This window comes from Trachurus japonicus, chromosome 16 (genome assembly GCF_045865225.1).
Source record: "Trachurus japonicus isolate A0001 chromosome 16, Traja_1.0".
Classification (NCBI taxonomy): domain Eukaryota; kingdom Metazoa; phylum Chordata; class Actinopteri; order Carangiformes; family Carangidae; genus Trachurus; species Trachurus japonicus.
Genome location: NC_140922.1, coordinates 31,379,957 through 31,405,717, shown reverse-complemented (window position 1 = coordinate 31,405,717; position 25,761 = coordinate 31,379,957). Strand labels below are relative to the sequence as shown.

The following is a 25,761-nucleotide window of genomic DNA, read 5'->3' as shown; positions in this document are numbered from 1 at the left end:
TAAACTCTACAATACAGGCTGTAAAACGGTGCACTGCTCCTTTAAAACAGGACCAGCCCCCCCCAGAGTGTCCAGAGCTGTTTTTTTAGTCCACATGTGTCCAGTCTGTGTCCAGTCGTGGCTCACAAAAAGACATTTTATTGCAGTTTCAGTCCACACCATCAAAGACAAGAGAAGGCCATCTGCTTATAAAAATACAACACACCGGTCTGTATCTCCAAATGCCGTGAAACAATATACATTTCTATATGATGCCCACATATACAGTATGACATTATTCCCCATTTTTTTGATAATATATATATATATGTGTATATATATATATTTTTTTGTTAATTTAGTGTACCATCTCTTTGACATAAACTTAACAATAAGAAAAGGCAACATGCAGGTGATAGCAGCACATTTAGAAAAAAAAAAACACATACAAAGTCCATGAGAACATTCAACAGAACAAAATGAGACAACTTCCCACCTCCAAAAAAACAAACTATCCAAAAACAGATGAATATTTTTAGAGGTAGTGCTCATTTCTTCTTTTTTTTTTTACCACAGGATGAAAAGGTTGATCAAATTAAATAGGTCGTGGGTTATTTGCACTTTGCCACAGACAATATATTTTTATACTTTTATCACTGAGCACTTCACATTAACAGGAGAAACTGCAGGAATCAGCCTGTTGCTTTGGTTCAAGGGGCTTTTTTCCCCCCTTTTTTTTTTCTTCTCCGCCGCACTGTTGCAGTTCCTCCTATCGACCACTAGAGGTTGGGGTTTTTTAGCTTAACTTGATGCCTTTTCAAACCTTCAACACCGGCATTGAGGACATTTGACAGTGTGGGGGGCGGGGGTCAGCTATGCAGAAGAGGGCTCGCACATTTAACAAAAAGAAAAATGGCATTTGCTTACAAAAAAAAAAGTTTTAACAATAGAATAAAGAGCTTCTTCTGATATGACAACAAATGAGCACCCAAAAAGCTCATGTAAACGTTGCTTTTCTGTGCAAGAACATGTTCCTTACGCCCACAAATCAACATTTCCTGTCACATGTGCTCAGCAGATCTGATTCAAGTCGTACACAGAGTTTAAAGTCTGCCGTCTCTCATGGTCTGAATCCTCTTTCTCTCTCTCTCTCAAAGCGAAAACACTGCCGTCACCGAGCTGTACATTTTCATTTTCATTTTAATTTTAATTGGGGATTTAAATTTGAGCTGTTAACCACGACATCATATAACGAAACTGAGATGACAGGCATGCTGGGATGGCTCCATCTGTGTGGACTTGGTTCATGGTACATAAACATTACCATATTAAAAAATAACTATCAAGAAGAACAAATAGCAACAAAAATAATGTGCAAATTATAAAGATGGAGTGAAGGTTTTGTGTTTTTTTTTTCAAAAAAATAACTCACTTTTGGTTTATCTTGAATAATACGATGGACTGAGATAGAGAACGGACAAAAAACACTAGAGACAGGCTAATGCTGCTGTGTAGACTTTTTAAAATAGTTCATTCAGGAGATGAAAAAAGTCTTTTAAAAGGCTTTTATAGGGCAAAGAGGGAGGAGACAAGTGGGTAGGGGGGGTCCAACGACGACTCTGGTGGGATCCAAAGAGTAAATAGTGACCAGTCTGGACCGCAGAATCAGGTTTAGGTCGGTGGTGAAGGCCTCAGGTCAGAGACTGGGTGAGGAGGGGGAGGTAGGTGGGTAGGTGGGTGAACTGAGGGGGGAGGTGGAGTTATAGAACCTTCTGGAGGATGGCGTTGGGCACTTCCAGAGTCTCGTCCCTCACCAGGACGATGTCGTAAGAGTCCATGTATTTGTCCAGCGACTCTTCCACCTGCAGAGGAGAGGAGAGAGGAGAGCGTGAGCAGAGACTGTACCAAAGTACCGAAGAACAGGAGTACCGGTACTGAACAGGTTTAACATTTACGATCGTTGGCCCGACCATTTTCCAAGCCGATTGTTGGGAGAAATTGACTCTTAACACATCCCACACATATGCAAATAACTCGGGTTGGGTCGGGCCACGGGCTTCCTTTTTTTTGGGACATGTCCGGGCCGAGAATTAACGCTCACGAGTCCGACCGCATAGGGTCCAAGCTTCAACACCCGCAGGTCAGACCTGGTTGGACCGGGTAGGACCGGGTCATGTTTTAAAGGAAAAAATGAAATTCAGTCATTAGTGACTCACCCTCATGCTGTTGAATACTCCGGAGTAGCTTTTTATTCCTCAAAGTGCATCTGGAGACCTGGGAGGCCGGTTTGTAGTCCAAAATGAAAACTTTCTATGAGAGTAATAGGGCCCGACACAAAAACGTCCATAAAATTACACAAAAACCATTTAATATTCCTCCACACTGCTCATCCACTGCAATCCAAGTGCCCTGAAGGGACACCAGGCAAATTCAATACAGTCCTGTATTTAATTTGCCTGGGTCGCGCTCTCACGTTCACAAATCGTGCGAACATGAGAGCACGCCCCAGGCAAAATTCGAGTAAACTCTGGACTATATCCATTCAGGACACTTGGATTTCAGTGGACGAGCAGTATGGAGGAAGATTACAAGGTTTTTGTGTAGTTTTATGGACCTTTTTGTGTCGGGCGCTATTGACTCTCATATAAAGTTTTCGTTGGACTACGAACCGGCCTCCCGGGTCTCCAGATGCACATTGAGGAATAAAAAACTACTCCAGAGTATTCATGAGCATGAGGGTGAGTCAATAATGACTGAATTTCATTTTTTGGTGAACTATTCCTTAAATGTTCAGGCCCGTTGCAAATGAAGCAGCTTAGAAACAGCTCAAACGGGCGATTGTCGGCTTTCAGAGGTTTTTCTACATTCGCAGGAACTTGCAGAAAATAGAAATAGACCCGGCTTCTAACTGAGACTCAGCCCAGTACAGGAGTCTCAGATTGACCAACCGCAACCGTTACCATAGAGACGAAGCAGGGGGGAAAAAAGCAGTGTAGATGTTCATTTTGCAATTGGATGCAGCTTCTCCGTTTGTCTGAAAACAAGCCAAAACCATCAAGAACACATGCAGAGACCTAATATCTAAGGATCCAGTCAGGAGTCGGACTCTAAACTGGAATTGGCTGTGAAACAAAGAAAATGTGCGATAACAACAAGGTGTAGGAGCGTTGAACACTGATCAGCAGCTGGGAAACTACAGGAAACCTTGATGGAGGCGTCTCAACAACCTCCAATAAACTCTGCTGTACCTGTCCTGAACCGACTTGAATGTCTGGTTGAGGGTGTTGTGGGTAAACTCAGTGTTCAAAGATGCCAAAAGTGGGTCGTGGACCCGTTCTGGATGGGTTGCGGACAGCTGGTCAAAAGAGTAAATAATATTTAATGCACATCTGATGTTGGACATGTCTTTTATTTTGAAAAATAACTTATTTTGAAAGGCACGGGTCACGTGAACACATGCAGTTGTAAGGGTCCTCCTCAGTTTCTTATTATTTGCTCTGAATGCAAAGATATCAGTTTCTTATTAATGTGGCCTGAATGCAGTGAAAATACCTTGTTTTGTTTTGTGGGTCTTTATTTTGTGCAATTTGATATTTATTCACTTTTGTGAACATGCTCTGAATGCAGAGATGCATTAGAAGTCAAATATATAATTTTGCTGGTCTCCATTTTGTGCAGTTTGATATTTTTTTATTCACTTCCGTACATGCAGTTGTCATGGTCCTCCCCAGTTGCTCAATAAAGAGCAAAATGAGTTTTTAAAGGCTTTAAAAAAACTTCTTGGTTTGAATTCTATAAAAGTGGGTTGCAACTTAATGACCATGGGAAAATGTGGGTCCCAGAGTGAGACTAGTTGAGAACCCCTGGTCTAATCTGTTTGAGGATCCCTGGTGGTTGTGTTGTTGTTGTTGTGGTACCTTGTCGTTGAGGAAGCCGATCTTGAGGATGTTCTCCACGCTGGAGGCGCCGTCGGCCATGCTGAGGTCGCCCAGGGAGTCGCCCATGAGGATGATGTTGGAGTATTCCTTCTGCTGCTTGAAGTACTCGGTGTTCCGCAGGGCGCTCTCGCGTTTGTTGTACACGTGGATCAGCTCGCCCTTGAAGCCCCTCAGGACCCCCTACCAGGTCAAGAAGAACCCAGACAGTCAGCAGGGAGATATAGTCCAATCATTTTATGAAGAAAGGTTGAACAAATTGCAACAGAAGCAAACTCAACTGATTTTGTATCCTCAACATGTCCTGAGTGAGGGAAAAAAAGCCCAGAAGAATCCCATTAAGGGAAAGTTTCGAAAAAGACCCAAATATAGCCCATTCATACGCCTATCAATTATTTTTCTCACCTAAATAGGGTAAACATTTTAAACTTTAGATATCTCCATGAAAATGACTGAGTTGATTACTTACATTAAGACAAACAAAAAATGTATTACAAGTTTTTTGAAATTCTTTGTTAACTCATTGAGTGCCGCGCTCCTTTCCAAAGTTTTAGTCAAGTGTACCGGCAAATTAGACCATATTTGACTTTTTATTTTAGAGCCATAGTGTATTCTATATTATTGCCACCAACACATACTGTGGCTCATTTGAAAGGTTTAACTTTATCCTTCAAATGGCCACAAACCGTTTGTTTCTACGTGCCTCCGTTCCTGAGAAAAGTCAAGCTAAACATGGCTGGGTTTCACCAAAATCCCTCCTTTTTTTCTAGAAAAGGAGATAGAGCGTCTTTTATGAAAGGTGCGCTGTTTGTGCCTGTCGCTCTTCTCACACTCGCATTTCTGGATCAAAGGGCTCGTATAAGATAAATATACACAACAATTGTTGTTCTATTCACAAAACCACCATCGGGGGCGGGGGGGGCGCCACTAAACAACAATAACACAGACGCACCGTGCCGTGTCACAGCCTCTCGCCGCGGAACGTGAGGCTCTGCCGGCCACAGCGGCTCGCGAACACCGGTCCCGCCGGTGGTCGCGGTCCGTCTGTGGTACGGGTCGGTGGTGCCGGTCTGCTTTGACCCAGAGACCATCAGATTTTACCGCGGGAGGACTTTGGGGAGGACACGGTGTTGCTCCAGATGAAGACCGGGCGGGACTGTCGGCTGAGAGCTTCCTGGTTCAGCTCCCAGCTGCTGCAGCCTCGCGGGTGAGAGCAGAGCAGCTGCGGCGCAGCTGCTGCATCTGCATGCAGAACTCCGTTTGCAGAAGCTGAGTTATGATAAAAACTTCCAGATCATGAGCTGTCATGTGACTTTGATCGTCATCTATTTCAGTTCTCCTCGTCGTAGAGTCCCCAAATTTACATATAATGTGTATTAAAGTGTCTATTTTCATAATTTAAAAAAAAAGCAAAAAACGAAAAATTTCGTTTTTGGCACTCAACGCATGGGAACGAAAAACGAGAAATTACATGGTTGGCACTCAATGAGTTAACATGAGCAGATTTGCATAAATTTGCATAAATTCCACCGTTTTGACGGCACATGTATATATAAAGGTGCTGTGGTGGTACCAACATGAGAATTGGAATGAGTTAATGTCTTAATGTAAGTAATCAACTCAGTAATCAACTCAGTAATTTTCATGGAGATATCTAAAGGTTAAAAATGTTACCCTATTCAGGTGAGAAAAATAATTAATAGGCGTATGAATGGGCTATATTTGGGTCTTTCTCTAAACTTTCCCCTGATGGGATTCTTCTGGGCTTTTTTTTCCCTCACTCAGGACATGTTGAGGATACAAAATCAGTTGAGTTTGCTTCTGTTGCAATTTGTTCAACGTTGACCCCTTTTTTGTCTTAAAATTACTGGACTAATATACGTTTTTTATTATATAATACAACTCACATTGTCGTCGAAGTCCATGAAGTTGGAGACGACCTTGACGTTGGGGTGGTAGACGCCGGCCTGGTGGATGATCTCCTCCAGGACGTCGCCCAGGCCGGCGGAGAAGATGAAGACGGGTACGCTGTGCTGCTGCAGCCGGTCGAAGAACTGCTCGTAGCCTTCCCTGAAAGACAAACACACACACACAAACAAAAACACACACAGGTCGGTCACAGAGGAGTCGGTTTGTCCGTCACTCTGCTGTCCGTCCGTCACCCTGTCCCCTCCAACGGTACCTGAGTGCAGCGTCAGACTCCCTCACCACCTCCGGAAGTTTGTCTTTCTCTATCCTCTGCTCCACCAGCAGCGAGTGCGACTTAAAATACCTGCAAACAACCGAACCAACACATGTTACTATTGTTACTTATATTATTATATACCTTCTAGTCATTTATAGCAGTGCAAGTGATCAATCTATATATTTAGGCCTATCATTGTAACATAGCTTCTACTAGATATTACTACCAGGACTTTCTAAGCACTTTGATGATTGTAAGCACTTGTCTTTATCCCTTGCCCGAGACACGGTTGCACTTTTGTACTACTGTCATATTACTGTACTGAATCTGTATTATTATTCTACTGTACTGTAAACTGAATGCTGCTATTTTACAACATGCTTTTGTTTTTATTTATTGTTACTGTATTTGTACTAGGGAACATCTATGTATGGGACAACGGATGGAAATTAGCCTGGGGCTAAAATCCGGCTTGTTTACGATTTTATGCTTCGTTCATGAACATGCACTGTCCCACCTCAAATAAATTGAATTGAATTGAATTGAATTGAATCACAAGTCAACAACTCTTTATACAAGACACTTAAAAGGTATAATATGTAGGAATTCCCCCCATCTAGCGGTGCGGTTGTATATCTGAACGTATTCTTGATGTTGCATTCACGTGAAATCAGGCAGACGTCAAACAGACAACAGACGCTGCATGTAACAGGATAAACAAGCGTCTATGTAAACAAGTGGTCGGCCAGCATGAGGCAAAACAATACAGGCGTGACAATATGTTGTCATGGTGATGTCGTATTGTTTTACCGTCTTTCTCTGGTGGAGTAAAATGACATCCGGTTGGTTTGCCGACGGCCGTCTGCCTGACTGCACCTGAATGCAACACCAGTGCCTCCGTCCTTCCTCACACTACACAGTGGTGACAGTTTTAACAGGCCAAGCCGACAGCTCCGCTGGGTTTCCGTGGTTACCTACGGTCACACTGCCACTGAACGTAAAAAAATGGCGATGCAACATGGCCGCCTCGGTTCGGTGCGTCGCCCACTTATCTATTTGTAACGACTTGTAACAACTCATTCTAAGGTACCAGAAAGCTTTCATTTGTATGCGGGTGTGATTCCACTTCAGTGAAATACGTATTTATAAAAGCAATATTTGATTTTTGCTAATAAAAAGTTACACACTGGGGCTTTAAGTAAAGTTTGACCCGAGTGGTTTTCGGCGCGTGCGACTCACCACTCCACCATGAACGGGTACTTCTCCTCCATGGTGAGGTTGGGGTCGATCTCGATGGGGTAGTAGGTGTTCTTCAGCTGCAGCAGCTTCTGCCTGCAGTCCTCCGTCACCAGCTTACAGTTATCAATGATGTCTGAGGCAGAGTAAAGAAGGTTTCAGTCAGGACAGAACAACATGTTAGGAATTTATTAGACTCTTCCTAAAAGAAATAAACACGTACTGTGACACGTCGGACAGCGTTTGCCGTTGATGGCGAACTTGCTTAACGTCATGTCGAAGTCTGTGATGATCTGAAACAGAGTCAAGAACATTTTGTTTTGTTTAACCAACTGCTATTCTGGACAATTTCCACCTGAAACGCCCAATAAGGTAAATCAGTAATAGCTCAACAACTGTAGGGCCTAAGAGGCACAATCTATGGGAAGGTAACACCTGGTAGAATCCAGATCAAGTAAATGTTTTGTTGTGCCTTTCATCGGGCTAGAGTGACATCAGATAAACTACAGCAGAAATTAAAAATCCCACCTCCACCTGGACAGAACTTTTCATTTTAGGGTGAAAAACCTTGGTAAACCAGACGCCAGTAGGTAAAGGATGCAGAATTGACTGGCTGGATGGAATTAAACCAACAGTCAACCTTGGCTACTGTTATAGCCTGCTATATTTCAATGTCAGTCAACTTAATAGGCATTTAGTGGTCAAATCAAAAGAAAATACTTGTTGCGTTGTCTTCTAGAAAATAATAAGAACTGAAAGCAAAGTTTACCAGAAAATTTGAATGTCGAAAATGCCGAAAATGGACTAGACATTTTCATGTCTTTCTGTTAATTTGTAAACCTTGTCTGCTTACTTTCCCGAAGGTTAAGAGACGTATATACATCATACGGAGGTAAGACTTGCCCATCACCCACACTAGTGTAGGTGTTCTGTTGCCAATGGTCAACGCAACCCAAGAAATACATGAACCAGGACCTTAACAAGTCTGAACACACCAAGCAAGAGATTCAGCAACAGTTTCTAGAAACTGCCAACCAGCTGTAAATGTTTGAGATGAAATGTGATCTGAAAGTTATTTTCCAGCTACTTAACACCAGATGGCGCCATTTCACCAACACGTTTATCGATGGAGCGTCATCATCAACACTTGGATGTCTCTACCTGTAGTTTGGAAGCTCCTCCTTTGATGAGGCCACATATGATCTGCTCCACCCTCTCAGGGTCTCTCATGTGCACCGTCGTCTTCTCAAACTGAGGCATCTGGAGGGAGAGAGAGAACCAAAGACAGAGAGATCAGGTTAGACTTGGCAAACAGGACAACTGTTTGACAGCACGAATGACCTTTGACCTCCTGAGAAGATGCTTCTAGAGCTTCCTGAGGGACTTCAGGTCTAACTACAGCTCCTGGACCCTGAGGGTGACCAGCTTTTGGAGTCCTGGTATGAAATGCAGGAGAAGGAGGACGGTGATAAAGACAAAGAGTTTATGTGTTGAGAAGAAAATAGTTGAATTTGATGTGTGTGTGCAGATGATGCAGATGATCAGTCCTAAACAATCGAGAACGAAGATCCATTGACTCTTGTGCTTGCCTTCTGTAATTTGTAATTTGTAAATGTGTATACCGTTTGTATAATTCTATGTGGTGTTGTTTTGCGCACTGCTTCCTTAGCCAGGTCTCTCTTGTAAAAGAGGTTTTTAAATCTCAAAGAGTTTTACCTGGTTAAATAAAATAATAAATGATGACATGTTCTGTCCTGAATTCAGTTTAATTGTCAAACTCTTGTTCGCTGCAGCCTACGGTGCATTCAAACACACGGTTCCCTGCTGCGGACAGGACACACCCACCCACCACCCACCACCCTCCACCCCCCTCCTCCTCCTGGAGTGGGTTTCAGGGTCACAGAGCAGCTGATGTCTGGAATGTGTCGGTGTTGTGTAACGAGCAGAACCGACACACAAACAGACGAGGTGCCGTCCAGCAGCAGCAGCAGCAGCAGCAGAGACGAGGTGAACTTCAGCCTTCAGCCTCGTCCTGTAGCTTCATCTCAGACACAAGAAACAGACACTGACTGCCCGGATCTGTTTGTTTTTTTGTTTTTTAAAGGTTCGAGCTGATGGTGAGAGCGAGGTAAAACACTGTTTGATCAATGCTAACTAATCAGGGCTTGTTGTTGGGGGACGAGGAGGAGGAGGAGGAGGAGGGTTGTGTATGTTTAGCTGTGTGAGCCACACCTGGACGACAAACTGCTGCAAATACCTGCAACAACCAAATGTCACCTCAGGGAGTGACTGAGTGTAAATTAGTGTTACATACCACTAGGGATTTCACGATTACAGATTTTCTTGGTACGATTATTGTCAGAGAAATAACCACGGTATTACGATTATCACGATTATTATGCATTAATTAATTTCCCAAAACTATGTAGCCTATGTGTAAAATCAATTATAGTCTAAATAATTACATTAATTATTTACACAAAATATTTTAAGTATCTATTAATAAAGAACCAATTATATTCCCCAGGGGAATTAATTGTCATCTTTACCAAATGTTTGTTAATTTTAATAGTTGTTTTTTTTTTACAGTTTTTATTACTGACACGCAAACTTTTAAATTTCTACCAATTCAATGTTACATTAGGTAAATGGACCAGTATCTGTGCATTTACCTTTACTTTGGCGCACATTTGTCAAGATGGTTCCGACATAATCTTTTTTTTGGAAAGTGACAGTATTTAGGAATCTTTGCAATAAATAAATTGTGGCGTTTAATACCGCGATTAATTGTGAAAGCAAGTAATCGTGACATCCCTACATACCACTTGTGTTACACTTTGTGTGTTATGAGGCTTGGTAGCTGTCGGCGACATGGTGCCAATGGTTATTATGGGCCAACATGGATAAGAAGATAAACTCAACACAGGCTTAATATAATACTGACCTGTAATGTACTACTTTTTCTTTTATAATAATGCTGTTTATCTCCTCCAAATATGTGCAGATCTAGAAATAGAAAAGCTATGTCTGATGCAACACTCTGCATATAGTGGATGTGTATATACTGTGCTGACGAAAAGCAAACAAGTGAGTTAACTATAACCCTCACACCACCACCCCCCCTTGGGGTTATATAACCAGCTCTGATGCTACAGAAACATGACACCAAGAACACAAACTAAAAATAAACCCAGTTCTTTTATTATCGTCATCATCATCATAATAAACCCTCTTACATACAAACACACAGAGTGACCTCAGTCTGCAAAACAACAACAACCTGCTGCACTTTATATTTGTGTGCAAAAAAAAACAAAAATAGAGGAAAAGGAGGAGGAAGAGGAGGAGGATGAGGAGGAGGAGTGACTTTATGACCTCACAGTTGTTTAAAACAGCAGCTTTTCAATGGATGACCTATTTCAACATACCGTGCATTTACAGAGACACAAAAGGGACGCAGCCAGGTAACGAGCACCAGGTATGAAAAGAGCTGCAGGGGTTAAAAGCGTGCGTTTCCCCTGACGACAGTGAAATCCAAACCTGGAGTCCGACCACCTGGACGCACGACGACCGAACAATAACACAACGCAGTTAGTTACCAAGGCCACTGGACAGGTGATCTTCTCCTTCTTAACGGTTTGGAGTTAACAAAACAAAAAAAAAGCCAATAAATTGATGGATTATCAACATAACAAAGCTGCAAATACACAAATGTCAAAGGTCAAAGCATCCTGATGCCAGAGGAGAAGAAGAGCTGAGTGTTTTAAAAGCTGAACTGGGAACAGCCTGGAGCTTAAACAGTCACACACACACACACACACACACACACAGAAAAATGTACATACACACACACACACACACACACTTTCTTACCTTGGGTGTGTTGTCTCAGCGAACGCAAGAAATGAAGGAAAAGATTGTGAGGCTGCTCAGGGCTTATATATCTACAGCAGCAGCCAGGGAGGGGCAGAGATTAGACTGTGACCCCTCCCACTGTATAGAGAGGCCACAACACACACACACACACACACACACACAGATACATACACACATATACGCTGACCCATGTCAACACACACACACAGAGTTGTGTATAAATAGGGTTAGGGTTGGGGGTCGGAGAGAAAAAGTGACATTTGTGATTCACGCTTGAAAAAGGAGCCTTTACAATCAGAGGTGTGTGTGTGTGTGTGTGTGTGTGTGTGGTTCGCTCCAGTGCTACGACTGCTGAGCACACACATTTTGACACACAACGCCCCTCCCCCTCCAAACAAACACACACACACACAGTAAATAGCTTAACGCCGCATGTAAGGTCACGAGGGTCAAGGTTCAATCTGAGCGTCAGGCCACTCGGTCTTACAATGGTCAGTTACACGAATGACACACACACACACCCTTGACACATGATGTCAATATTTTGGTGACACACACACATACAGAGAGAAACTGAAGCACCTTTACATTTTTCCAGTTATGTCTAAACACGTCCAAACACGTCCACACATTCAATATTCAGGTTGATCAGGTTGTGTATGTATCATCCTGAGGCCAACAGATGTAAATGTCAAGAAAACCTACAACATTCACTCATATAAACCAATAAAAACTACATTCATCACCAGAACAAGAGACGTTTTAACTTTTAACCTTATAATTAATGATGATAAATGAACATTATCACAGGTAAAATGTTAATAAATCATAATAGAGTAGGGGGGGCAACCACCATTCCGACATCCCACCAGTCCGACATTGGCCTCTAATAGTCTAAATGGCAACACTTAATTTTCTATCAAACGTCCCGTCATTCCGACAATTTTTGCCTCCTATGGTCGGAATGATGGTATTTTTTTTTTCTTTTTTTAAACATCCTGCCTTTCCGACGATTCCTTTAACTGTGCGTTCACACCGAAAGCTTCCAAAGCGTCAAAATGCCAGAAGTCAATTCATTTTCAATGAGAGCCCGGCCGACCAAAGCGTCACCAAACGAGAAGTTGAGCCATATTTAACTCTAGGGTAATTAGCTATGACGCGGTTCGGCAGCAACTGGCAGCAACCTGTCAGAATAGAGACGTCCTTCGGCTCCCCAATGACCAGCGCGATCGAACTTTGATGTCAGTAACGTGACGAGCGACGAGCCCACCCTCGAGCGTTGTTGACACTTTGGAAGCTTTTGGTGTGAACGCACAGTAATAGCGTATTTTTTTCCCCCAAAAGATTTTGCACTGGTTGGGTTTAGGCAATGAAGAAAGGAGTTGTTTAAGTTTAGTAAAAAGAGCAGGGAGAGGCTAGACAGGCAGACTAGTCCCTGTCTGCGCTCTGCTGTGTGGGTATTTCTCTATCATGTCTTAAAGAAGGGAGTCACCTGTTGAGTAACGGCACATTTCCTTATATTAAATCCTTGTCAGAAAGGTGGGACGTTCGCATGTCGGAATAGCGGTATGTCGGAGTGGTGGGATGTTGGAACGACAGCATGTAACCGTATCATCCTGAGGCCAACAGATGCGAATGTCAACAAAACCTACAACATTAACTCATATAAACCAATAAAAACTACATTCATCACCAGAACAGGAGATGTTTTCACTTTTAACATCATAATTACTCATGATAAATGAACATTATCACAGGTAAAATGTTAATTAATCATAATAAAGTAAATAAAGGACGTGATGGATGTTCGTCTGGATGTAGGCAGCGTTCGTTCGACTGATCAATCAATCGGAGAACAAAGACAGCTACAGTATTTGTGCAACATTTGATCCTTGGTGCAACTGCAACACTGATACTTTGTCCTGGGTTTTAGTTTTTATGCTGAACGAGGCTTTGGCTTTCACAGCGGACTGAGGGAGGACGAGGCTCTGGACTGCTGGAAGAAAGCGGAGACAGGAACCTGAGTAGCTCCCCATCGTTTCCCCCCCCACGACCGCCTCGCATACCACGACTCCCCAAAAACTAGGTCAAACCACAATAACGCTGCTGTGAGTCCCAGCTGCAGACACACAGCTCCCAGTGTTGTTTTTTCACTCTATCTGCTCCGGTGCGATGCCGTGCGAGCCTTCTCACCCGCCGACCCACTTGGCTTCGGTCCCGTTCACAAATCATTTTAAATTTTTGCATCTGACAGGTGAAAGCGCCGCAAGCATCTCATGTCGAGGAAAAGTATTTGGCACCGTTAATTCTACAGTGTAATAAAACGAGAGGGTAGACTGAACTGCCAACCAACAAAAACAGAGCGAAGCTTTGGTTGTTTTAGTTTGTTTCTTTGCCGCTGATCAGCTGGAGAGACTTAAAATATCACAACGCTCGGAGGAATATCAGCTGGGTGCTGACAGTTTGTTTTTGATTAACTTGAACATGAGCTGCTCTCGTGCAAAACACCAGTGATTAGCTGGTACATAATGTACAGCAATGTCCCACTCCCTCCCCATGTTAAAAAAAAAAAGAAAAGAAATAATAACACCTCAGTGTAATTAGGATCAGAGCGGTGTGATTTACCTCCAGGGAGATCATTGATTTCTGTAGCTTTTGTACCCAACAAATTGGGTACATTGAGTATTAAAGCTCCATACAGTATAAAGGTAGATGTTTGTGTTAAAGCTCCATACAGTATAAAGGTAGATGTTTGTGTTAAAGCTCCATACAGTATAAAGGTAGATGTCCATGTGTAGTGTGATTATAAAGCAGCTCTAGGTTCTATATTAACACTGTGAAAGTATCAAAGCCTCAGTCCACAGAGAAATGCACACAGCCTGTATTCAGAAACTGAGCCTTTAAAAACAGCCGTCAGGACTTCCTGTCACTTTGTGATGTCACAACTAAGCAGTCACTACCTTGGTCCCACCATCCAACACTTGCAGGATTGGGTTTTCCTGGAGGTTTTACATGAAGTCTGCGTTATTTTAATTGGATAGACCAGAAAACAGTCAGAGCCTCCTCTCTTCTGATTGGCTGATACCGGCCTATTGTTACTAGAGCTCCAGAGAGAAGCTGAGAGAGGAGATGGAAAACTACACTAACTGTGCGTTCACACCAAAAGCTTCCAAAGCGTCAAAAACGCTCGAGGGTGGGCTTCAGACAAGCCAGCTCCCAAAACGGCAAATATTTTCAGCCGCTTTGGTCGCTCGTCACGTGACTGACGTCAAAGTTCGATCGCGCTGGTCATTGGGGAACCGAAATACAAAAAAAAGAAAGAAAAAAAAGGCAGCCAAAGGACATCTGTATTCTGACAGGTTGCCATGGTTGCTGCCAAACCGCGTCATAGCTAGTTACCCTAAAGTTAACCAAAGCTCAACTGACGCTTTGGTCGCTCAGTGACGCCGGGCTCTCATTGAAAATGAATTGACTTGCGGCGTTTTGACGCTTTGGAAGCTTTTGGTGTGAACGCACAGTAAGACGGTTTTTTAGATCTTCTTATTGATCAACCCTTCAAAATAAAACAGGGCAAATGGAAAACTACTATGTGGCCTTTCAATAAAACCACTGGGATGGATGCAGGTTTCTGCTGATCAGGTCGGGTCAGAGTTTGGTATCAATAACATGAATCTATAGACCCAACCGGCTTTGTGTCAACAGTCCAGGTTGGAGGTGAAGGTGGTGTAATGGCGTTAGGGACTCACCCCTTACTTCACCCCTAAACACCGATCAATCCTGGTCTGAATACCACAGTCTATCTGAGTATTGTTGCTGACCATGTGCTTCTCTTTATGGACTCAGTTGGACGGACCATCTTCTCTACTTACAGCAGGACAAAGGCTCCAGACCTGAGTCTAGCAGAGCAGCTCAGGGATGTGGTGGAAGTGGAGAGATTGGCAGTCAGTCGAACATGGAGCAGCTGAGGAATCTGCAGAAATCATGAGTTTGCAATCAGGTCAACATGAACTACCCACTACCGTTCACTCCTTCATCTTCTGCTCTCTTTCCTAAATCCATCAGGCAGTAATTCTCTAGTTCAACACGCTGCCGACACACGTCACCTTTAACCTCCACACGTGAGCCAGAAGAAAACTTTCTTTACAACAACATACTAATCTGTCACATGAACGCAAAGGTGCAACCAAGTCCCCACTCAACGAATCGGCGTTATCACATGTCACATCAGACACAATGGTTTAATTATTGCTGCTGTAGAGGAGGCGTTGCTTTGACAATGAAAAAACCATGACAAAAGGACAGATTATAAAACTAAAAGGGATGAAGGATGAAAGGTTGTTTGGCGGAAGGAGTGAAACTGAAGTTGAAGAAAAGCTTAGTCGGCTACCGATTAAATAACCGTTATCAGCACCTCGGAGTTTTCTAACAGCTGTCACATCTGCTTGTCAACCTTCTCCAAGGATTATTTGGAAATCCCACCCAAGCATTCCTCTGAAATCCCACCTGATCTGCTCTGCACTAGTCTGGACAAAGGTTACTGATAGGTCCAAGCTCCGGTGGCCCAGCCTAGGCCTGCTCAGGTCAAAGGTTGACATGGACAAAGTGCAGAAGTCCGTTGAGTGCTAACGCCCAACCCTTGAGTTGACTGTCAGTCACATGATGTCCATTTGTAGACTCAACCTCAAAGATGAATGAGTGTTGCTACGAGTATGACGCTGGACTGACGCTGCGGCTCACAGTGGAGTTCAAAAAGTTCAAACCAGTCAAAAGTTTGGACACACCTTCTCATTCAATGGTCTTTCTTGATTTTCATTACTTTCTATATTGTAGATTCATACTAAAGATATGAAAACAATGATTAAACAAAAGCGTTAATTGAAACAAAAGAGTTATCTGTCATCTGACCTAAACCCAACTGAGATGGTTTGGGATGAGTTGGACCGCAGAGTGAAGGCAAAACAGCCAACAACAGCTCAGCTCCTCTGGGAACTCCTTCAAGTCTGTTGGAAAACCATTGATGGTGGTGATGACCGAATGTTGGAGTGTGTAAAAGCTGGCATCGAAGCAAAAGGTGGCTACTTCGAAAAGTTATAAAACATATTCTGCTTTAACACTGTTTGGTTTACTACACAACTCCATTTGTGTTCCTTCATAGTTTTGATATCTTCAATTTGAATCTACAATGTAGAAAGTAACGAAAATAAAGAAGAAACAGGTGTGTCCAAACTTTTGACTGGTAGTGTTGCTAGGGAGATGAAATTGACAATGTTATTTTTATACCAAGCAAACAGGTCCCTTTACTTTAACCCCTGCAATCCAATTGAATATCTGCCAATGTAATGGCAATAGGCTATGGTGATTTTCCAATGTCATGCTTGCCTAAACTAATGCTAATACATTATTATTACATCCTGTGTTACTCCATCACTTCCTGCTACCACAGCAGCTGCTTAAAGGCTTGGGAGCATGATGTAACAACAGGCCTGAGGTCTTTCATCAGCTTCCTACAGCCCCACTCACACTAACACTCACACTGGGCTGAGCTGAGCTGCTGTGAGTGGCAGTGGCAGTGGCAGTGGCAGTGGCAGCGTCAACCATCTGCTGCTGCTGATAAAGCAGCGAGGGCCTCTGGAGGAAGTCGACCCGCCTGAGTTCAGCCTTCAAACTCTTCCAAACTTTTTTTTTATTTCCTTGGAAATACATTTGACACATCACTTTCACTGTGATCACTGACTAAAGACATGCTCACACACTACTGACCGATCCACTGACTCTCACAAAATCCTGTGATTACAAAAACAGACAATATTTCATTTGACTTCTTGTTCTACATTTTGTTGTCTAACACCACTACAATGAGACATCCATATACTTAATCAAATATTAATGTGTAGCAGCTTCTGTGAGTTGTTGTGAAGTGTTACTAATGGGCGACATAGGAAGTGTTTTTTGCGAGGACGTCCAAGTGTCGGCCATCTGTCAGTGCTGATAAAGCAGCACGGCCTCCAGAGGAAACATCTTCACCGTCCAAAATTATTCCTATCTGTTTATTTGACAGTGACTTTTTGGCCAAAATGACTTACAAGTGACGCAAATTAGGAGTTTAGTGTGTTTGCTCTGTGTTTTGATTGTCGATACTCAAGCAGTAGGAGCTGGGAGTCGTAACTACCGACCCCTCAGAGGAGAACCAGGACCACCATCTCTCTCCCTCATTTACCTCTAATACATCATGACCTCTAATGTCCCTGCTGACTTAAAATCCATCAGCACCAGTTCAATAAAACTAAAACTTTCTGTCCCCGATAATCTACCAGTGTGTGCAACCACCCTCTGATCTGATCAGACCATAATGTCTACCGAACCACAGATAAACCAAGACCAAGCTGCACGTCACATATGAGTCATCATCACTGCCGTCAGGTTTGCAGTCGTCTCCACAGTCCGTTTGGCTTTCAGCATCAAGTTCTATAATCGGCTTTTATCAGAAAAGAACAACACTTTGTTTCTTCCCATGACCTGTAAAGATTAGAGCTTCACATTGTGTCTGTAGCTTCTGATAGTGACTCTAGTTCAGGTGTTCAGCTCTGTGCTGCCCTTCAGTGGTCAAAGGGGTGAAACACACCCCAGCAGACTCCTTTACTTCAGAGCATGAAGTCACCGGAGTTTGTGAAAGCACAAGCAGACAAAAACATGTCACTGATAACATCCATTATACCGAGTAGAGCAGCTGCTCCCTTTGTTTCACCTGCTGGGACACGTCAGAAAACGTCTGAAGACAAAAAGATCAACCATCTGTACGCGTCCACAGAACAACAACAAAGTCCTGAACCTCAAATATACACTTTCTTTTTAATAAATTTACTAAACATTTGACTTCTCCAGCTTCAGGCTGCAACACACAGTGAATGTCACACATCTATAGTCATCAGAAGATCATCGAGAACAAGATGAGATCAACCACAACCTAAACCTGAACTCAGAGTTGACTAAACCTGAGGTGGTTTGGTTCAAGAACAGCTGACCTGAGTGTGTAGTAAATGAAAGGAAACTCAATGGGGGTCTGATGCTGCCATTCACCACGGCAACAGGTAAATAAAAAGCCTCCATCTTTATCCAGGGGTCTCTAATTCTAGTTTACAGTCCACCTGCCAGCCCATAGGGCCCCATTGACAACCCGGAAATGTTGAGTACCCCAAAGTTTTATGTTAGAAATATATAGTATGGGTCCCCAGTATTCAGAAACTGCCGGATGCTAACTTATATATATTGGACAATTAGCATAATTTACATAATTAGCATAAATTAGCATAGTCGCATAAACTTTGGGGTACTCAACATTTCCAACTATAATCAAAGCCTTGTGTTTTTGGTGACTCTCAGTTGAGGAAGTTGTAGTAAGTGTCCGTTACGTTTCTCTCACGTCGTCATCATTAACAAACACTTTAATGAGTTTTTTCTACACCAGGACCAGGACCAGACTGACTGAGCCCAGCAGGTGTCTGTCTGTCTGTCTGTCTGGAGCGGAGGTGAGAGGGTTCAGGCTAAATGTAATCTTATTTATAGCTTCATTCTGGCCTCAAGAAAACGTGACGGACACGGTTTATTTCTGACTGTCGACAACAACGCGCAATAAAACTATCAATACACTGGAATATAATAAAGATCAAGATGATTTATCCATGTGTTTGTTTAAGGAAGTTTTTTTTTCCCAAGCTCGTGCTGATCACCGTGGGAACTGTCGGGTTTATTGACCTCACATTGACATGGTTTACAAATGGGACTGAACTGAACTGAGACTATAAGGCCTTCAGTTCCGTTATTACTGTCTCAGAAATAATCTGCAGTGTGAAGTTGAGTCAGTCAGACAGTGTGAAACTGCTGTGTGACTAACACGGTTGTGACACAGTAAGGATTCAGTTCATGACATTCATGTCAGACGGGCATCATTCTCTGTTTTATCTATAGAGTGTAAGTGTCTAATCATAGTCACAGTCCAGAGGTCGTGTACTGTAGGACACAGCTGGGCTCGACAGTAAAGAACACGTTCTGGAGGAAAATATCAATCTGCTTTCTTACAAATTAAAACATGTTGGAGACTTGGTGGTACTTTTCTGTACAGTTCTACTTATGAGATCAATAAAATGTGGTTTTACTCAACTCTGAAGCTGAGACCAGTAAATGACTCATAAGGCGAAGCTGGTGTTTATTTAAAGCAGCCGGTCTGTCAAAGAGGAGAACAAGTATGCAAAGCATCAAACTGCAAACATATGTTTGAGTGTGAGATATTTGGCCTTTCTTTTCTGCAGTTTTATATCATTAAAACTTTTCTCTCCTTTGCCTGTGAGCTCGTCTTTGACATACAGCTCTGGAAAAGATTAAGAGACCATTTCAAAATGATGAGTTTCTCTGGTTTTACTATTATAGATACATATGTGCTCAAGTAAAATGAACATTTTTGTTTTATTCTAAGGACTAAAGATGGAAATTAGCATTCTCGCTAAATCTGGAGCAGCCATCTTTTTATTCCTTTGAATAATTAATGTCACTGCACGCTGTCATGTTATAAACTAAATAAACTAAGCTAATCTAAACTAAACTAAACGAAACTAAACATTTCTCACAAAATTTAAATAAAAATTTTGTCATTTTGAGCATTTATTTGGCAGAACATAACAACTACGGTAGTCAAAATGACAAAAAAGGGTTTTCAGACCCTTTAATGCAAAGAAAACATGTTCATATTCATTCCTAAACAACGCAACATGAATATTTTAACTTAGTCGTAGTTTATAAATCAATTTTAGTGGAATAATGTCAATGTTTAATTCCAATAGTGCCAAAGAAACGTTTGTAAAAGTGATCTCTTTTTTCCAGAGCTGCATATCTGTATTGAGGAGCAGCTGCAGTGTGAGCAGCAGACAAACAGCAGACCGTGCTGGTAATGAGCAGTTGTGTAGATCTGTAAAAGAAACAAACCACTGTGGTTTTTGGGGAAATTTGTAGAGAAGAATGTGTTGTTGTTTTTCTGTCATGCTCAAGTATCTCTGAAATGACAGATGAAGGTTTCTGGACGGCGACGAGTTACACGGTGGGGAATTTCACCCCCCAGGACAGAAAATAAAAAGCCTCGTGGAGTTGCGGCTGCCGCTGTTTGGTTTTAAGGTCTCTTGGGCTTTAGAACGGAAATTTGTGCTGCTTCTTGATATTCTTCCACAGCATCATTGAAAGCAGATGGCCACAAGTTCTCACGCTGAGAGGTCAAGCTGTGAAACAACCAAACTGCCTCATCTCTGGTGTCGCAGCAGCTCCTGCAACAGAGGCCGGTTTGTTGCTCTGACTGTTTCTGTGTCACAAACAGGAAGTAACAGCAGCAGCACCTGAAAATAAACTAAAGGCTGCAACTAAATTAATGAGGGGAAGCTGAAGTCTAACTAGTTTCAGAGTCCTCCGTGGCTTCTCTGAGTTACAGGGGGTCTCGGCGTAGCAGTGCATGTCCATATAACGGTTGCAAATGGATACCAACTGTCTTTGTAACAAAAAGACACACCAAAAAACATCCAAATACCTCCATGCTGCTCGTATGTAATGTCCATCTTCTATTGAAGCCCCGAAATGTGAAATTGTCCCGAAAAAAATTAAATAAGTCTATATTTCAAGCTTGTTTTGTAGCGGAAGCTTCTCGAAGCTCCTCTTCCCGATTCGTCAAATTTGGACGAACCGGGAAGAGGAGCTTCGGCTACAAACAAGCTTGAAAAATAGACTTATTTAATTTTTTTCAGGACAATTTCGCATGTTTTTTGGTGTGTCTTTTTGTTACGAAGACAGTTGGTATCCATTTGCAACCGTTATATGGATGGACACATGCACTGCTACGCCGAGACCCCCTGTAACTCAGAGAAGCCACGGAGGACTCTGAAACTTCAAATTTCAATTTTGGGTGAACTATCCCTTTAATGCAGCTGAATCACATCAGACAGGACTGAAGAGTTGATCGTCTCCCGCTCACGACGTCTCCACTTTACTTTGATTCATTTCTCAACCCGTGTTTCACAAACTTGACAGTTTAAAAAATCCAGTAATGATGCAAAGGAGCGGAATAAACGGTGTCACAACTGCTAGAGGTGCAATAAAGAAGAATGACCTTTTATTTTACGTTGAATGTGAAGCATATTTGAGAAGGGAGCGACTAGAAGCAGATGGGATTAGTTCCTTTAGTCAGACAGATGTAGTTTTCTATCAAACACTTCCAGACAAAAAGCAGCTTCAACCTTCACACTGTTGCAAATGAGACAATGAGAGCAGGTTACCTGGCAGGGAAATGACAAGCAATAAAAAGATAAAGTCTGAACATTTGGCTGCAGCCGGGGACATTAATACTGTACACTGCAAAAACTCAAATATCTTACCAAGAATATTTGTCTTATTTCTAGTCAAAATGTAATTTCTAGTCAAAACTAATCAAATTACACTTAAAATAAGACTCATCACATTAAAAAGTAGCTTGTTTTTAGACACTTTTTACTGATTTCAAGTCTATTTTCACTTGAAATAAGTAGAAAAATCTGATAGTGGAGCATGTTTTTCTTTCTTATTACAAGCACAAAAAACTTACTTTCACTGGTGGCAGATTTTTACTTCTTACAATTGAAAAATTGTTTGATACAAGTGAAAACTATGTGAAAACAAGTAAATTATTAGGTGATGAGTCTTATTTTAAGTGGAAAGAGATTAGTTTTGACTAGAAATTAGACATTTTGACAAGAAATAAGACAAATTTTGAGTTTTTGCAGTGTAAAGTCAGAATAAAGGGAGCATAAAGGAGCTCAGGTGTGTTTTGTGTGCTCAAATGTGTCAGTGTGCAGACACATGAAGTGTAGGTGGAGTCAAATAGCTCAGAGATGAATCATGCATATATGTGGAAACACTGTGGACAGTGTAAAGTCTGAACATCTCCACTACGACCCATGTGTAAATAAGTTTAACCAAACCTGTTTTCACTGTAAAACTTTACATACTACTACTACAGTGACCCTCAGGCCTCTCACACAAACACACAAACACACACACTGACCACTGCCGTGCGACATTTTTGCAGTGTGTGTGTTACATGTCTGTGCCTCAGGTGGTCGCTCGGCCTGGTTCCTGTCAGACTGGTTACAAAGCTGGACTGTGTGTGTGTGTGTTTGTGCTGCTTCAGCTTGCATAACCTACATGGTGAGTGTTCAGCAGCAGACAACAACAACAACAGCAGCAGCAGCAGTAGGAAGAGGAGGAAGAAGAGGAGGAAGAGGAGGAAGCTGTTCTCCGGGGCTGTGACCGGGCTGCAGAGCATCACACTTCCTGTCCTCATGTGGAAAAGCTGCTACTCTGTCTCTCTGTCTGTGTCTTTGGGGGGGGGGGGCACGGCTGTCTCTACCTGGTGACCTCTAAAAGCAGCTGCCGTTTTTAGGGAACATCCGCGCCTGCGTACATACATCACGCTGGTCCCATTAACGTCAAGACACCAAGAGCACAGCCGCCTGTTTCCCGTCAAGACTTTCAAAATAAAAGAGTAAGAGATGTGTGGTTGCAACCCTGTCGGTAATACTGACTGGGGTTGACTAAAACAAATTAGGCTATAGAATAATCCGACAATGAATATGCTATGTTACTTTCCTTTTTTTTTACGTTTAAGTCCAGACAACTGTACATGTCTATTACAATATCTTGCCCAGAATCACCATTTCTGCTTTGCTGTTGCCTTAATGAAAGAAGTAGTTGTCAAGGTGGCAGCAAGTTGTATTTCTTTGCCATGAATAACAGTTGATAAATCGAAAAGGTTCATTTGCAAGAGCAGATAAATGCCAGTTTGAAAAAAATTAGCTGATGCTTTTTAATTATTCTTTACATAGTGTTGGTTTCAATAAAGCTTTATTTTTTTTTGAGTTACATCTGTTTTTGTACGTCTCATCTCCTGGGTCAAAGCCATTCAACTTTGATTTGTTTGACTGATATCACCTGGTGTAAATAATAATTAAAAATGTTCAAATATATATCTTTTTTTAAACGGAGTTACCTGCTTTTGCAAATGAACTCTTCATTTGTAGCTAGGTTGTGAGATCAGAGCAAGCAGCTGTTTCACATTTGTGAGAATTCATAGACACAAATTAATCAGATCGGGGTTCCTACACATTTGAAATGTCCAAATTCCAGACTTTTTCCAGACCCTAATTTCCAGACTTCTCGGTAAAAAAATCTAATAATTTGTGATATTTAAGTAAATAGAAAACAATTTATCATTTGTTTTCATTATTCTGAATGTGTCTGCCATTATGCAACCAAATAACTTCCAGGAGATTGTAGCTAGATACAAAATAATTAACCCAAATAACTTCAGATACAGTAAGACCAAACCAAGATAAGATTAATAAAATAAATATATTTCCATACAATAGTTTCCATTTTCCATACTTTTACAGACCTGGAAATGTATAAAATCAAATTCTAAAATTTTTCAAACTTTCCATACTTGCGTAGGAACCCTGTCAGATAATCAAACATAATCCCTATCCGAATTTCTATGCCAAAATTGTGAAGGCTGCAGACGAAAAATCGAAAACACGCCCTGCCCATGCTTTTATTTTGAAGGCCTCAACCCTCCACTTCCTGTTTTCTTTTCTTTTTTAGTATCTTATCTTGACGACGAGCCTCCTGAAGCGTGTTGTGTTCACTCACCATCTCTATGATCCTCGTTTTCTTGCCCGCCCGCTTCTTCTTGGCGACGATGTACTGGGCCAGAACCACCCCGCCGAACAGGGCGCAGACGCTGGCACTGGCCGCGGCGCCGACCTTCACCACGGCCGTCCTGTCCATGACGCTCCGCTGCTGCTGCTGCTCCACCGACCGACCGACCAGCTAGTAGCCCGCCGCCCGGAGAGTCAGTAGTCCCGCTCCTGCTGTCTGTCAACGGCCGCCTACCACCGACGCGGCCGAAGATCGTCTATGCATAGAGAGAGTAGTCACTCCGTACAAGTCCAAAAGTAATAAATAAATAAATAACACACCCCAAAACTACATAATACCTCAAAATAGATCAAATTATCTCAAACAACCGCAAAAACGTAATAAAATTTAGAAAATACATATCACACTGGACAGTCTTTTATATTTTTCTGCTACTACGTTAACGTAACCTGAATTACGGACGTTACCTAGCAACAACACATGAACCACGATCTAGCAAATCTGTCAGTTTAGGCCAACAATCAAGCTAACAAATTATCCAAAAATAGATAGTAAACTCACCATTATCTTTGTTGCTGGCCAGGGCCGTCTTTTTTATTTTAAAACTAACGTAATGTAGTTTAGGGGTGTTTTATTTATTATTTTTTAGACTTGTACGGAGTGACTACTCTCCCTGTGCAGAGTAGTAACTCCGTAAAAGTCTAAAAATATAAAATAAAACACCTCAAAACTATATAATACCTAAAAATAGATCGAATTATCTCAAACAACCGCAAAAATTTAGAAAATACATATCACACTGGACAGTCTTTTATCTTTTTCTGCCTCTACGCTAACGTAACCCGAATTAGACATCTAGTACGGACGTTACCTAGCAACAACACGTTCATGTGTTGTTGCGAGCTAGCAAATCTGTCAGTTGGCCAACAATCAAGCTAACAAATTGTCCCAAAATAGATAGCAAACCGTATTAAACTCACCATTATCTTTGTTGCTGGTCAGGACCGTCTTTTTATTTGAAAACTAACGTTACAGAAATGTTTAGAGGCTTTTCCTGTGTCATAAATGCACTCTAACCTCAAAATTCAAATACGTCCGTACAGGAAACACCAAAACAAGTCCCCACATTAACAAATGTTAAAATGCTTACAAAACATGTTCTCTGTTGTCTTTGCACTTTAAAAAGAGCCATAACTATATCATAGGCTATAATTCAAAGTGTAAAAAATGTAGGCTGTCCATGAAGATCCAGCAGTCTGAACCTATTCATAATGAATCTGAAATAAATTAGGAAAGAAAACACAATGAGAGTTTGTGTTTTGGGGATTGATTAATGTAATTATGTCTGAACATTAGCTGTGCATGTTGATTTTATGTTTGTTTGTTATTTTTAATTGTGGAGGCTGAAAAAATGTGCCAGTTCCATCATACAGAGTGAAGCATCCTTCCATAGACAATCTATGTCCCCTCTTATCCCCTGGTTGGTTCACAGGGAGGCAAAGATGTGTAAATACTCAAACATAATAACATTTATTCTTGTGTAGCCTATATATTTTTGTACACACACTTTCAATATAAGCTCTGTTCACAGAGACAATGGAGAATTAAAGCCATCATCTTGGCTGTTAAAACTTTTGCATGTTTAACAGTCACTGAAAGATACCTAACTACCTCCTCCCTTCAATTTTGCCTCCTCACCACGGTAGAGATGCAAAAACCTTCTCAGGAGATGGTGTACCAGACTGTTTCATTGTGAACCCTGTTGGACTAATGTCAAATATCAACAATAAATGTATGGTTCTGATGTTAATAGAGGTTCCTGTCATG

At 41.9% G+C, this 25,761-nt stretch overlaps 1 protein-coding gene across 2 annotated transcripts; it reads right to left on the bottom strand.

Annotated features, from left to right (window-relative positions):
- Positions 1-1,401: 1,401 nt before the first annotated feature.
- Positions 1,402-24,081, bottom strand: nt5c3a (5'-nucleotidase, cytosolic IIIA). Of its 2 annotated transcripts, none has more exons than XM_085803052.1 (8): positions 23,926-24,081; positions 8,497-8,595; positions 7,559-7,628; positions 7,339-7,471; positions 6,097-6,186; positions 5,822-5,984; positions 3,897-4,097; positions 1,402-1,841 (listed from the first exon to the last, which is right to left on the bottom strand). In XM_085803052.1, the coding sequence occupies exons 1-8, from the start codon at positions 24,061-24,063 to the stop codon at positions 1,740-1,742; spliced, it is 996 nt and encodes a 331-aa protein (XP_085659178.1). In that variant the 5' UTR covers positions 24,064-24,081; the 3' UTR covers positions 1,402-1,739. The 2 variants fall into 2 exon arrangements, with proteins under 2 accessions (XP_085659178.1, XP_085659179.1); XM_085803053.1 differs by lacking the exon at positions 23,926-24,081 and adding an exon at positions 11,209-11,246.
- Positions 24,082-25,761: the final 1,680 nt, after the last annotated feature.

Bases quoted from the DNA above. Each gene is read 5' to 3' on its own strand.
- nt5c3a (XM_085803052.1), bottom strand. From the start codon at position 24,063: ATGGACAGGACGGCCGTGGTGAAGGTCGGCGCCGCGGCCAGTGCCAGC. The intron at 8,596-23,925 runs GTGAGTGAACAC...CTCTCCCTCCAG, and splicing joins AAACGAGGATCATAGAGATG to ATGCCTCAGTTTGAGAAGAC. The intron at 6,187-7,338 runs GTGAGTCGCACG...GGTTGTTTGCAG, and splicing joins TACCCGTTCATGGTGGAGTG to GTATTTTAAGTCGCACTCGC.